Source organism: Chenopodium quinoa, unplaced genomic scaffold, assembly GCF_001683475.1.
Source record: "Chenopodium quinoa cultivar QQ74 unplaced genomic scaffold, ASM168347v1, whole genome shotgun sequence".
Classification (NCBI taxonomy): Eukaryota; Viridiplantae; Streptophyta; class Magnoliopsida; order Caryophyllales; family Amaranthaceae; genus Chenopodium; species Chenopodium quinoa.
In genome coordinates this window covers 1,531,904-1,546,681 of record NW_018744137.1, presented here as the reverse complement: position 1 = coordinate 1,546,681, position 14,778 = coordinate 1,531,904, and the positions used below count along the sequence as shown (strand labels likewise).

The 14,778-nt window shown below is 33.7% G+C and overlaps 2 protein-coding genes across 2 annotated transcripts; both read right to left on the bottom strand.

Moving 5' to 3' along the window:
* Positions 1–280: 280 nt before the first annotated feature.
* On the bottom strand, positions 281–3,159 carry LOC110693057 (1-aminocyclopropane-1-carboxylate oxidase homolog 1-like). Its single transcript, XM_021870182.1, has 3 exons — positions 2,534–3,159; positions 1,851–2,172; positions 281–808 (listed from the first exon to the last, which is right to left on the bottom strand). Exons 1-3 carry the CDS (start codon positions 3,049–3,051, stop codon positions 548–550), a joined length of 1,101 nt encoding a protein of 366 aa, XP_021725874.1. The 5' UTR covers positions 3,052–3,159; the 3' UTR covers positions 281–547.
* A 1,260-nt stretch (positions 3,160–4,419) lies between these two features.
* On the bottom strand, positions 4,420–11,712 carry LOC110693056 (DNA-binding protein SMUBP-2-like). The gene is made up of 7 exons (XM_021870181.1): positions 10,782–11,712; positions 10,053–10,361; positions 9,687–9,970; positions 8,067–9,098; positions 6,609–6,777; positions 5,072–5,229; positions 4,420–4,930 (listed from the first exon to the last, which is right to left on the bottom strand). Exons 1-7 carry the CDS (start codon positions 11,458–11,460, stop codon positions 4,688–4,690), a joined length of 2,874 nt encoding a protein of 957 aa, XP_021725873.1. The 5' UTR covers positions 11,461–11,712; the 3' UTR covers positions 4,420–4,687.
* Positions 11,713–14,778: the final 3,066 nt, after the last annotated feature.

Below are 14,778 nucleotides of genomic sequence, written 5' to 3'. Positions count from 1 at the left end.
ATTTTTTGTATGTAAACTAAAAAATTGCAACTTGTCTATTACAACACATAAAATTGACCACTAATATATTTTATTATATTATAAATAAAAAAATATATATACACTTAAACTTATCTAACAATATTTATTTGTTTTTTACATCTTGAGAAAAATAAATTGTGGTCAAAATTGTTGTAGTTATTAAATAATGAAGGAACACTAGTAGAAGTGGTTGCAAAATTAAACAAAAAATTTAAGCAAGATTTTAAAAAAAAAAAAAACAATAATAATATGTTGTTAATAACAATTTTATTATTATGTATTGATATACTCCGTATGAAACTTGCTTTTACAACACTTATTTGATCGAAATTGAAATAATTAAAAGAAAAATGGCATAAAAGTTATGAGCAATGATCTAGTGATCTCTAGATCGGTACAAACTAGCATTAGCCATTAGCAATATAATATAAATGATGAGATGAACAAATTGTACGTATAAAAACATAGATTACATATTCGAATTTTGGATTATTTCATGCATACGTATTTAATTATTTATATAAATTTATTTGTTAAGCTTGAAATTTTCGAGTGCGGGTTGAACACCATAATCTTGGCCAGTTTTATAGTAATGAGCAAGATATTCACCGGCAGTAGTTTCTCTATAAATTGGAGGGTTTTCATCGGATAATAATTCCTTAATTGGTGCAAGTAATCTAGGGTTCTTCAAGCTAGGCCTAAAGAAACATGCCACTGAAATTCTAGGGCCAATTTTCTTTGATTGCACCCTGTGGATTACGCTCTTGTACTTGTCGTTGCTGATCAGCTGCACATAATACAAAATCATATCAATAATTAATATGGAGTACTTAATTTTATTTATATAATTGTCAAATAAATTATGTATATGATATGATTTTTTTAAACTAAAATTTTTAGCTAGGAAAGTGATTAAAAAGGTATGTAGATACTTAAACTATTTGTCTTTAAAATTAGGTAGAAAAAATGAAAATTTTCACGTGCACCCGTCATTCGGGTGAACCTAATATAGGGTACATTCAAGTAATTTTCGAGATGTTGGAAAAAAGTAGACTAGTTTCAAAACAAGAAAAATACTTTGTCTTCTTGTATGTGCGGTATTCAACACATAATAAGTAATTGATTGTCCTATTATTAAATGTTAGTGATTTCTCGTTTTTCAAAAAAAAAAATAAAAAAAAATGTTGGTGATTTCAATTACGAAGTATTAGTTGTTAGTCTTGTTACTACTTTTGTTAGTACGTAGCTAGATGTTAGCTAGTAGACGTTATTCAACATACTCCATAATTGATTATCATATAATGGAAACCTACTTTCAACTACATGAACACTTACTGTTCACTTGACAAAACACTCATGTGGGCTTTCAATGCAAGTGGCACTTGTTTAAGGAATGTTATAAATAATAAACCCAAACACTTTTAAATTACTTTCTCAAAAAGGTTTTCCTCGGACAAAATCTTAATGACAATTAACTATCTACATCGATTGTCCATGTATCCACCTAGGCGAAAAACCATTACCGGGAACAATTATTAGTAAAATATACTATTATTTATGAGGAAAAATAATTTATTTATTTTTTGAACAAAAGGGAATAATGCTTATAATATAAAGATAATTATATAGAAAATACGAGTATGAGTTATTAATATATATTAATTTAAAAACCTTCATAATATGTGCAAAAGTCAACCTTCAATAAAATTAACTTATTATTTTCAATACATTACCCTAAACTCTTAAGGTTAGCTTGTTCTCATCCAACTTTGTTAAACACTAATTAATACCTTTAATCAAAAAACAATTAAAAAGTTAAATTAGCTTACTTGTAGAAGATCTCCAGTGTTGATAACCAAGGCACCAGGAATATGAGGAACATCATACCAAATATCATCATGAAGAACCTGAAGTCCACCAATATCGTCTTGTAAGAGCACCGTAAGGATGTCGTTATCAGCGTGCTTGTTGATGCCTATAGCCGATTCGGGTTGTGGGCATGGAGGATAATAATGGGTTAAGAGCAGATAATCTTCAGCAGAGTCCATGTCTTCCAAATGGTTCGGGTTTAGACCCATGGCCTCGGATAATAGCTCCATGAATGTTAGTCCTAGCTTCCTCACACTTTTGCCATACTCCATCATTATATCTCTATGTAAGTTGAAAAAAAAAAATTATGTTAGTTTTTTTTTTTTTTCAAACAAATCAATTCATTAATAAAAAGTCGTACGGCATTTACAAATAAAATTTGAATTAAGTGATGTTATCATATGATACATAAAAATGTTTCTATGTTTTTTAAATCATTAGAATTTTTAAAAAGAAAAAATATGGTAATGAGGTTTACAAAGTTTTACTCCTTTCACATGCATTATATTTATATAGTATTATACATTACATCTAGCTAGTAATTTTTTAAAAAGCCATTATAAATTTGATCAACAAGAAATAAATAAATAATCCGTTAATAAAAATTAAGTATAGTGGTAGTCATTTTAAAAATTATATATACCTGCATGCCTCGGAAATCTCTTCAGGATCGGGCATAGGGTTCATGGTGGCAACGGTGGTGTCCCTCCAATTAGTCACATGACCGGTGTAGAGATAAAAATTGGACGTGAACACGAACTTCTTTTTCGTGTCGATTCCACGAACATAGTACTGCCTTTTGGCCTCGGCATCCAAGTCATGAAACCTCCTAGCGCCTTTGAGCATCTCTTCCAAGACGTGTTGGGGGATCCCATGGTTCACGACTTGAAAGAACCCCCACTTTTCAGTTACATCAGATAGTTCCTTGATAATCTCCTTTCGTCTCTCGGGACCTGCGTCCTCTAACCCGGTGAAATCTATCACCGGGATGTTTAGCTTTAGTCCCTCATTGACTTTTTTTGAGTCTGGGGATGGTAGGTCATTGACAAAAATTCGAGGTAATTGTGTAACACCCGCATCAATAAGGCCTTTCACACCCATTTGGGACTCGTCAAAGGTCTTTAGATCAGCGTTACGCTCAAAGTTTGTATTAATTTCCATAATGTGAAAATTGTCTAGCAAGTATTGCAACAAAAATGTGTGTAAAAGTAATAGTAAGATGTATAATATACGTGTGTATATTATAGTTTTTGAGCTAGAATATTATTGTTGGTTGCATGTTTGAAGTATCGAGTGTCTCTATTTATAAGAACTTTTTAGCTGTAGTGAGGCAGACAATATCCAATAATGAATGATTAAATGAATAATTGTCATGTCAATATCTGCTCCCTTTCTTTGAATGCTATTATGAATGTCTTAATTTGACCTTTAATTAATTATAGAAATAGATATCCATTGCAATTTAATATTTGGTTATATATAGATTCAACATAAGTGGGGAATTAAATAATCAATTTGGTACGTAGTTTAATCTATTTTTTATGCAATGCATGGGAATTTAATCTATTCAAAAACTAAGGTGTTTTTATCCCTCGAAAAATTACGAATTTAGAATGCAAACGTCAAGAGTGTACAATCACTGTTTCCTTCAAAATATAATCAGTTACTCATGTGGATATATAAATTCTAAAATATTAATTTTTTATCATAAGATAATTTATACATATTAATGGTATAGTATAAATTAATTGATTTATACATATTAATTTATACATATCAATGCGTTGACCTAAGTAAATGAAGCTCTATTACTTCGTAAAAAATCAGTAAGGACTATATTTATCAATCTTGAGTCTGTATATCAATTTAGCTAGGCCGCTAGGGACGGGTTTGAGGATGAGGATTCTCTTACCTTTTTCCTAAAGGAACCTTGCCCGGTAATGCGGACTATATTAACCTCTGTAAGCTAAGCTAAAGTTTCAAATCAATAGGGTGAATGGACTACTATTGTTGATTTATCTGTTTATTGGCTTTAGGTGATGAACTGATGACTATTCGTCATTTTGTTTAAGGGCATGTAACATGTGTCCCAAACACAAAAAGCTTAGTTAAAATTCTACTTGTGATTTTGAGGTTTCGTTCAACGTTGGCATTTTGGCAACCTTGCAAGTTTAGCCGAGTTACCAATTAGATAAATCTTCCCAATTTACTGGATTGTTAACTTCAACTGAGTTGGCATTGATCTTTCAACTAATTGGCAGTTTGGGCAATATAATCAACTTGATATGTTAGCAGTAATCATCTTTGTTTTGGCAATCAACTTTGTTCATCAAATGTTCAAGTTTTTCGTTGAAAGTTCATGTCTTTTGTTAGAGCTTATATATTTAGGTTGTTAACAATTGGTCAAGAAGGTGATGATAGGGATTCAGAAGGGTTTAGGTTCATCAATGCTTATATCCGAACAATTATAATACAAAATCATACCGAGTACTTTTATAATTATGAAGGGAACTCGAGAAAATGCAAATATACTGTAAGATTATGTTCTCATAAAGTTTGTAGTAGTAAACTTAATGATGTTCATTGCAACATATTTTTGCAAATGTTTGTATTATGTATGCAAGTGAGACTGAGACTGCTATGCACATATACACTTACAACGGCGCTACAAAATGCTTTATACAATATAAAAATTTGAATGCTATACATGAATGAGGTCTAGGCGTATGTATCAACAATTGGAAGAAAGCAACCAATAGCTCAGGAATCAGTTGTATAAAGAAAGCTTCTGGCTGCATCAACTTAATGATGGCAACATGGGATTGGAGCCGAGTCCAGGACCTCCTAAATAATCAGACCCAGCATGCTTGACCCTTCCAGAATATCGAATATGCCGCAAGAGCCTTGCAAGGAAGGTGTTATGGCATATAGTTGAGCTATCACAAACAATGGCAACATGCTTGCGTGCCCTTGTTATGGCAACATTCATGCGCCTACTATCCCCAAGAAAGCCAACAGCACCCATTGTGTTTGATCGAACCTGAAAAGTTCAGTGTCACTTGCCATGTACTTGCAAATAGTGCAAAAACTTCAGCCAAAGCAGAACTATCAATTTCCTGTTAATTTTACAGTAAAATCTTAGGTAGACAGCAGAAGGGACAATGTTTAAGATGAGACTTACCATAGAGATGATTACAGCATCAGCTTCCCGGCCTTGAAAGCTATCAATTGTTGCCACTTCAACCCCTCTAGTCTCCTCAAACTGATGGAGCTTCTCTCTCAGCAGTTGCACTTGAGCAACATAAGGAGATTGAACTGCGATAGCTTTTGGGCTCACACCTGCATGATAGAGAATACTTAATCAACTTCCTCATTATATGAAGCTCGTCATCAATGAAAAAAGCAAAAAAAAAATGTGACAGTTGCATTGCATAGCCCTTCTCCATACCTGGAAAAGGAGTGTCTTTATTACAAAAGTTTGGGTGCAGTGTATAACAGAGGTACATCTTCAGTAAACTACTGACTTGTTTAAAATTATAAAGCAATTCAGTTAAGAAATCAGGATTCTCTTTACTTTAATCAGGCTGATTACCTAACTTACATTAGTCATCACAATGTAATTAAAACTAAAAATTGTTTAAATAGTTTGCAACCATGAAAGTTATGTTATTTGTATGATGAATGATGATTATGGCAGAATTACGGAATTACCTAGTTTATACTGAGAAATGCTCCATTAAGCTCGTGTTTGGCAGGCAGAAAATAGCTAAATTTGGGGGATTTAAAATTCCCTAAGAAGTTTTCACATAAACATGGGAGCTCACTCACCCACTACCCATCCTCCCAAGTCATTCAGAACTCCCACGCATTGGGGGTCAACAAATAAAAAAAATTGCTCTGATTTCAAACAAAAAAGAAACACAATTGCCCTCAATCTTCCTCTTATTGATGAGTCTACATGACTCCTTTTCTCTACATCTTACCAACAAGGCTGCAAAAACAACTTGGGTTTCAAGCTGCAATTCTCTACTTCTGCTATGATGAAACATCTCAAATAGAATTATTTTTTATTTTTTAAATATGACAAAGAGGTGAGAAACCTAATCAAATCCAAATTCTACATTTAAAAAAATTAATGGCTCGTTGTGCTTTTTTATTTTTATTTATTTTGACGAAATCATTGTGCTTTTTGTTAATCTTATTTAGGCTTCTTCCTGATTTGATTGGTTATAGTGGTGTACACTAATCAAATTCTGATATATGCTAATATTTTCATATAAAAGCTGATATCAATTAAACCAAACACAAATTAGGAAATCAATTCCCAGGAATTTCAAACTCTAGTACCAACCAAACATCTCAAGGCCATTTCCCAGTATATCTATGGAATTAAATTTCTGTGTGAAACAAACAATGTTGGCCTAGTTGATATTAGGCAACCAGGATGTCCAAATGTTTCCATATCTTAGTTCTGCTAAGAAAATGATGATGGTCTGTGAGGAGACCTTCCCTAGAACATAAGCCCCATGAAACAACCGATGCTCTTTGTAGGTGGGCCTAGCGTTTTTGAGTGACAGTAAGATGACTGTACTGTGGTTAGCCAATCTCAATTTTACATGTCTATGTTGATAATTTATGAAAGCATTCAGATATCCCCAAAAAAATGGCACATGTAAGAGATTTCAATGTATTAGCATGTTTTCTAAATAGAAACAAACCTGCATAAACCAATGAAAGGACATGCTGGATAACAATATTTGCCTCTCCTTCATTGTAGAAAGAACCAGTACCAGCAGGATCCATTTGTTCCTCACAACCAACAGATAAATAACCATACCGCATTCTCGTATCCAGTAATAGCAATGGGCATTGAGTTATCCAAGTTTGCTGCAAATAGGAAAACATAGGCTTTAGTGACACAAATACAACAGAGACTAACAATTTGGTGAAATTCTTTTATGCATCATTATTTTTTTCAACCAAAACAACATTAATTATTACAGATGAAACTATAACTTTACCAAGACATTGTGGTAATTGATGCATGCAAGTGTGGCTCATTAATCCAAATACAAAGACAGATGGGGAGGGGAGATAGAGTTAGAAGAGTTTTCCTAAAACAATCTCCACCTCTAATTTGTTAAATATTACACCACAATCTAATCTCCTAGATCCTTCCAAGTTAAATAAAATACTAAACGTCTTTATTGCTAGACAAATTAGATGCCAACTAAAAGCCCATTCAAGTCATAGGTAATGAATGACTGATAAGTGTTTTGAAGATTTAACTATAAGGAACTGACATACTAATTTCAAAAGTGCTATCACCTGCAAGGCTATACAAGGATTCTATTTGCTTTTGTAAGTCCTGAATATGTGTCAATTAGGTACTAGCTAATACTGGGAAGAACTCTTTAGGTAGTTACAAAGCAATGCTTGCAGGCTTGCAGCTACTATTTCAGCAATCTGGGACTCTAGATATCCAATGGCTTTTTAATCAGTGTAACATCACTCCATAAATCCAATGCTATTTGCTATAGTGCAATATAACGTGATTGGAGCTCCCATTCATAAGTTGAAAGTGGCAGAGCCTAAGCGGCTAGATATGAACTCCATTTCACCCAGATAAGGATAACTAAGTAGATATACTTGATCTCAGTAATAGATTAAAATCAAAGAGAAGCAAAATTAGACTACTGGTCTATATTAGCTTAATTTTACTGGGATTGGGATAACGTAAGGCTTCAAGTCCGGAATGTTAATTTTCCAACTACAGAAAAATAGAAATAAGATGCAGGTTGGCTTAGTACCCAGAATACTGAAATGTAATCAAGTATCTGAAGTTGTAAGTTAACCAAAAAAAAAAAAAAAAAAAAGTCAAAACCTAAAGTTCCGATGCTTGATTAGGAAAAAAAAAAAAAAAAAAAAAAAAAAAAAAAAAAAAAAAAAAAAAAAAAAAAAAAACTAAATTATATATGAATGTATGAAAATTTCTCATGATTGCTATCCAGAAAGCAAGAGAGAAAAAAAGTACGGTCAATGGTCTCAGGACATGCAAGAAAAGGGGAAAAGCCCATTATTACTAAATAGTTGAAAGTGAAAAATAAACGATTAAAAAATAAAAAGCAAAGTCAAACAGCTACTTTTAAATATTAATAGATACTAATCAAGGTTACCTTGACGAAAGGAGAATCTATAAGGAGATGAGATGAGACTTCTGCAGCAGACTTCAACAACCCACCATACATTTCCTTGGAAGCCCAGCTAGCTATGATATCATTCATCCGGTACTGAGTTGTCAACTTTGCAATGAGCATTCCTCCATGCAAATTTGCTGCTCTCTCTAGAAGAGAGATTCCCAAACCTCCTTCCAGTGCATTCCTAGATAAAACCACTGGAGCAAGCTGGCAATGATCACCTGCAAGCACACAGCGCCTTCCCTGCAGAATTGGGATCCAGCATGAGGGTTCAATTGCTTGCCCTGCTTCATCAATGATAACTAAATCGAAGGGCCCCAACCCTCGGATCTGTGGATCCGCAGCTCCAATATTAGTGGCAAGAACAACTTGGGCAGCTGACAATGTGTCTTTCACAATTTCCTTTTCCTTCTTCTTTAATGTCTTAGCAAGTTGCTTTATAAGCTGACGTATGCCAGCAGCTAATGAATCATCCTTTAGACAAAGTCTCAGGTCTTTTCTTAAATCTGATCTTTTCCTTTCTGTTTCTGTCCTGAAATCCCCAATTTTGGAATTGACAATCTCACCTAATGATTTTGAAGCAACAGTGGCAGATATTCGGGCTGGATTTCCCATTCGCACAATATTTATTCCAGTATCAGAAAGTTTCTCAACCATGTTATCAATAGCTGCATTTGTTGGGGCTGTAACAAGCACTTTTTCACCGCGTTCAACAGACAGAACAATGAGTTGTTTTAACAACCTTGATTTTCCGGAACCAGGTGGCCCTTGGATAACTAACATAGGCCGTTTTTTATTCAAACCCAAGGCCATTGCATGACGCTGAGAATCGTCAAAACTGCTACTGTCCACCAGACTGTCCTCTTCTACTCCTTTCCAGTCTACCACATGACTGTCCTCCAGCCAATCAACATCTTCTTTATCACCAAACAGAGAAGCCACGACTGCAATTGATGGATTTTTCTTCTGCAAACCATTCTTTTGCAGTAGCATCAGCGCCTCACAGTTACGCTAGAGAATACATGAAGAGACAATAGTTAATCAAGAGTAAATCAAATTCAAGAAACTTTCTAAGTGAGCCAAGATAAGATAATGCAAGCACACCTGGTAAATCTCTTAACATTTTTACAAAATGCAAGCACTTCACATAGGTTAATCTAACCAATTTTTCATGCTAAATCTATATTGATATTTGTACAAGGTTCACATCTCATCAAAACAAAGGAATCTAACAATTCATATGAAAAATTATAGGAAGAGAATTGCAAAGAAACAGCACTAATGTCCATCAAAAGAAACTAACAATTCAAAGATATATTAGCACTGCAAGGAAACACATTAATGCAGATGCAGGTATGCAACTGATGCAAGTACTTCAGTAAAAATATCTATCAATTACAAATATTAAGGAAGAAATTTAACTGCAACGTGCTATAGCAACTAGTAACTAGAACACATATTAAGGCGATGACCTTTAAGGACCACAGAGATGTGTGTCGCTTATGTAATGCATGCACGCACATACTCACTTACAGTGTAACTTATATCTATCTTTCCAATGTTTACCAGAAACAGAGCCAGTTCATCATTTCCAATTACCTCATATGTTCGTGTGTCAGCCAATCCAGGAATGCGATCAATTCGCACAAGCTTTCCAAAGAGCTTTGAAAAAGTAGCATCACCACGTCGAGACTCCAGAGCAACACTAATACTGCAGCCATCCTCCCCAAGATTATCAATAAAACCCTGCATGCATGAAGTTGCACCAGCACCTCTGCTATCACATGTTCTCACACAAACCATATCACCTGGAGAGAGAGTAGTGGGTGGCAGCTGGTGATTACCCTCCACTCTAAACACAACCAAATTCATTCCACCTAATCCTGCAGGTATAAGAGAGATGCTGAGTCAAAGTAACAACGGAATTGACTACTTTATGTAAGTTCATGTCACAAGCTGAGATACCAGTTGAAGTGCTAACTGCAGTTAAGTTACAAAGCGTATCACAAAGCTCTTGTTGTGATTGCCCATGGCTGACCAAAAATTCAATTGGCTTGGAGAAATCAGAATTTTCGTCAGGTGTAGGCACAGCATTTAACTCTTCTTGAGTAAATTCCAACTCTGAATCCCTTTCTATACGAAGCAAATTTGCCATATGATTGGTAAATTGATCAATGGTAGCCTGCATCTTCCTGACCTTGTTAATGTCAAGCCCCAAAGCACCACGGGCAGGCTTTGGCTGAGTGACCTTCCTAGCTATAGCTTTGTGCTGCGCTGTTACATTCATATGATCAGATTTAAAACAATCAGCAGGAGGCATATTAGGACCAATAAGCTATCAAACTGATCATCGAAGCAGTAAATTTAACAAACAGTCCAACTGTGCACAGCATGATTATAAAGTTTAAACAGAACAAATCACACCGGCTTTTTACAATCAAATTCACAATCCATTTATGAACCCAAGCAACACACAACATGCTTAGTTGTAGTGAACTTCATTTATCCTTCATTATCATCATTCTAATATGACAGTTAGCAAATCCTAAAACCCTACAAAAGTATCAGGCTCGATTTTACGACACTACCAACAAAACCCTAACATTCATCAAGTAATCACAATCTTAGACAACTAACAACCCTAAAAACAGCAATCAAACAACCAATTCATAATACAAAGGCATAAAAATGGACCTGAATTAAACAATTGCTTAAGCAACTTCCACGACCGTGTCTCCTTCCAATCTGGCACAACCGCCTCGCGTTCCAACTTCTGAAGAACATCCCTAAGCTCACGCTGAAAATGATCAAGCAAAGTAGGATAATGAGCACAAGCCTTCAAACAAACAGCTTCAAGACCAACTGGCATAGGAATTGCAGTAATATACGGTTGCGCCTCAATCAAAAACGTCACACCCGGTCCCATTCGCTGCTCCAACTCCGAGAAATCCCCTCGCACTTCCGCCGCCGCAAACTCCGCCGCCATCGCACTCATCCCTTGCCGCAACCACCGCACCACCAGCTTCCCTAGATCTCGTCTTCCTAACGGATCTCCATTGTGATACAGCGCCTTGTTCGCAATCAAATTCCTCGGCTCCGGCAGCGACGTCTCCGCCAGCGCCGGCGGAGTTTTCCGTTGATTCCTGCTTCTCCTCCTCTTCGGAGCAGCAATCTTCGTTTTTCCGTCAACATCGCCGCCGTTTCCGGTGATCATTCTGGAATTCGAGAACACAACACTCGGAAAACGAAGCGCCGCCGCCGAACTTCCGACAAACCGCGTTCTGACGGCGGAGGAAGTCGACGTCGAAATGCGAAGCTTCTCGAGTGCGAGAGCAGAGGAGCCATTACAGACATGGTAGCAAAAAGCTTCCATAACCGAGTTGAATCAGTAATGGCGGAAACCTGCTACTGAGTCAACTCGGTGCAACGCATTATTTTAATTTGATTTTTTGATAAAAATAGTGGAGAATTTAGAAGAAAGAGAGATATTTAAGGGGGGGTTTTGTAAACCAGAGACTGAATATGGGGTAATTGAAAGCGAAAGGAAAGGGGGGTTATTGACGAGACGTTTGGTAATTGGGAACCAATAGTTGTGTTTGGAAGGTGGGTTTTGGGATTGTGGTTGGACGACGTGTATTAATTGGGTTCCAGTTTTAAAATTTGTGGGGATGGAGTGAACCAACGTTATTTTACACTGTGTGGCTCTCAGTCACGGGAGAATGGGGATTACTAGTGTCTCCGCCTCCGTTGACGTCTTGATTTTTTATAACTTGCCCCGCGGTGGCCCCGCCAACTCGCTCTTTGAATCTATTCTCTTACAGAATCTTTTGTGTTCATTGGTAATTCCTCATAAATTTGAAGCTTTTGATATTTTTTGTATACACCTAGCAGCATGATACACCCAATTAATTCAAAGTTAGGGTATGTTTAGTAACACTATTATTTTCTTTTTTTTTGTTTTTTTTTTCAAAATTATGAAGTATGTCGTATAGTGAATCAAAAGTTGGTCAAATATCGTGATAATCTTGAAAACTAGCAGAAAAGGAGACACAATTGTTGTGCTTTTTTTTTCCAAAATGTCAAAAAAAAAACTAAAAATAAAAAACAATATCAATCAAGCTTTTAGTTTTTTTATTTTCATTTGATGATTAATTAAACAATATTCATCAGATACATAATAAAAAAAAATCAATTAAAGATAAAGAAGATACATAATAAAAAAAATCAATTAAAGATAATTTCAGTTCAGCAAAAATAATTTCAGTTCAGTAAATTTAATTTTAGTTTGGTAAAAATAATTTAAGCTCAACAAAAATAATTTCAGTCCAGTAAAAATAATTTCAATTCAGCAAACATAAGATAAAGTGAATGGAGCCTTATCTTTTGACTTTTTATTATTCGTTTTTAAAACTCATACATCTTATTGTAATTAGGTTAAGAGTACAAAACTATCACGGATTTCTATAATTTAGATTCAAATTAAACTTATTAAACACTTCTTTTTGTGCGGGGGATGTGTTCAAATTGGGAAAAAAAAAGTTTTACGTTAATTTTGATTTATTAAATTCAAATAATAACGAATTTATAGACAGACAAGTGGGATTTCATGTCAACAAAATGATGTACTAACGAACAATTGAGAGTTCGATACTACGTTATCTTCACTAGAATTAAGGTGTTATAGTATGCAATTTTTAATCTAATCTAATGCGAAGCGTAAACATTTCTACGCTTAGTCAAGTTTTGTCAGCTCTCATAGTTTAATTAGACTTTGACCTTTTTTTTATGTTAATACAAGATTTATAAATACATATTATCAAGTAAATCAATTTTATTAAAGTTGTCTTAAAGTGTATTTTATAAATACATAATTTTTATATTATTACAGCAATACAAATTAATAAAATGAAATTAGGAAAATAATGGTCTGACCTAAATTTGAATAGATTCAATTTGTATGGTTTCTTTAAGGAAAAAAATAGCAAGATTTTGAGATAAATTAGGGCATGTTCTCATTGACTAAACTCAGCTGAACTGAACTGAGCTGAACTGTACTGAACTGAAATGAATATTTTATAAGAGAAGGAAATTAAGAGCTGAATTGAACTGAACTCAATTTCAACTAATGAGAACATGCCCTTAATGGAAACATAATAGGAGTGGAGTCTAATAGTTTAATGACCTCTCATAGTCCTTATACTCATACGGAGTACTAATTGGAGTAATTGCTATAATTACTACAGAATATTTTATAAATATATTTCATCTATTTTCTTTTAAATACAACACATTTTTGGAACACACTTTGAAAAAGAGATTAAATAATGGATACGGATAAATTATTCAAAATAAAATTTATGCATGTAGTACCTAACCCTAATGTAATCTTAGTGTTCAAATTATTTTGATAAAGTTGCATGCTCGTTTGTTTACTCTAATCATCTCCTTAAAAAACGTGTCAAAAAAAATGTTGTATTTTAAAAATACAAGGGAAGTTTGATGTATGTATGATCAAGGGCCTATTTGGTTGAACTTGCTTGTTTTAGCTTATTTCAACCAAAATAAGTTCAATTAACTTCAAAAAAATATAGGAAATTAATTGCCAATCAAGGTCCGCATTTGCGGAAAAGAATTCATGCAGACTAGCAACTAAGTGGACGACAAAATTGCTTGCACGTTTAACATGAAAAATAAAATCAAACAAAGGAACCATAGTACCAATATTATCAGAAAAGGACTTCAATTAATTATAGATAATGAAACTTTAGATAAATTCATGGACTTAAATAATTCTAAAAAAATTTAGACTAAAGTACATAATGTTTTCAAATGTTTCACACACAAACAATACTACTTTAGACTAATTTTTTCTTAGAACAAAAGGTTTATATGAAAATTTTCACACAAAAATACACATTTCTCTAGAAAGTATAAGTCATTAAAAAAAAATAGATTTAAATATTTTTTGTTATTTATTTATTTTTTCTTATAAATAGTGTTAGATATCACTTTGAATAAAAGGTGTTTTAAATTGCAATTTGTAAGTTTTTAGTCTAATATGAATTTTTCCAGTGTAGTCTAATCTAACATTCTAATGTAAAGTTTTCTTATTTGCTTGTGTTATTGTTTGAAAAAACATGGATCCATTTATATTTTAATATTTTAGTACATAAGGAAAATACTCCACTTGTTTCTCATTTTTGATGCTACTTGAAATCTTTGTTACTCCATATTTAATACATATTATGTTCATGGTTTCGTCTTATGTATTTAATAATTTAATATTTTGATTAATTCGTATTACTTTATATGAACCCCTAAATATTTTTATAGTAAACAAAACAATTAAAGATGCAAGAACAAGAAAATCAAAGTAATTTGGGGAATTGGGGAAAATTAGTTCCTTTTTTTTTTTTTTGAAGCAAGGGCAAATATTAAAGGGTTAAATTAATTAGTTCTCTTATCTCGTTACTATTTTTTTAAAAACAAAAATCTACAACAAAACCATTGTGAAAAAAAGTCACCTTGAATTATTTCAATCAAATCCTTAGTCCAAAGCCCATGAAAATTCTAATGGCATCTCGGTGTACCCAAAACTTACCATTAAATGCACCTATCTGCATTTGCACCTAGATACATGTAATGATGTAATCCAAAGTTGTTAATTAATTACTCTACAAGATTAAAGCAA

Coding starts and splice junctions, on each gene's coding strand:
- LOC110693057 (XM_021870182.1), bottom strand. CDS start 3,051: ATGGAAATTAATACAAACTTTGAGCGTAACGCTGATCTAAAGACCTTT. Junction 2,173..2,533: donor GAGATTTCCGAGGCATGCAG/GTATATATAATT, acceptor CAACTTACATAG/AGATATAATGATGGAGTATG. Junction 809..1,850: donor ACACTGGAGATCTTCTACAA/GTAAGCTAATTT, acceptor TATTATGTGCAG/CTGATCAGCAACGACAAGTA.
- LOC110693056 (XM_021870181.1), bottom strand. CDS start 11,460: ATGGAAGCTTTTTGCTACCATGTCTGTAATGGCTCCTCTGCTCTCGCA. Junction 6,778..8,066: donor TAGATTCTCCTTTCGTCAAG/GTAACCTTGATT, acceptor TCCTATTTGCAG/CAAACTTGGATAACTCAATG. Junction 4,931..5,071: donor ATGCTGTAATCATCTCTATG/GTAAGTCTCATC, acceptor TGAACTTTTCAG/GTTCGATCAAACACAATGGG.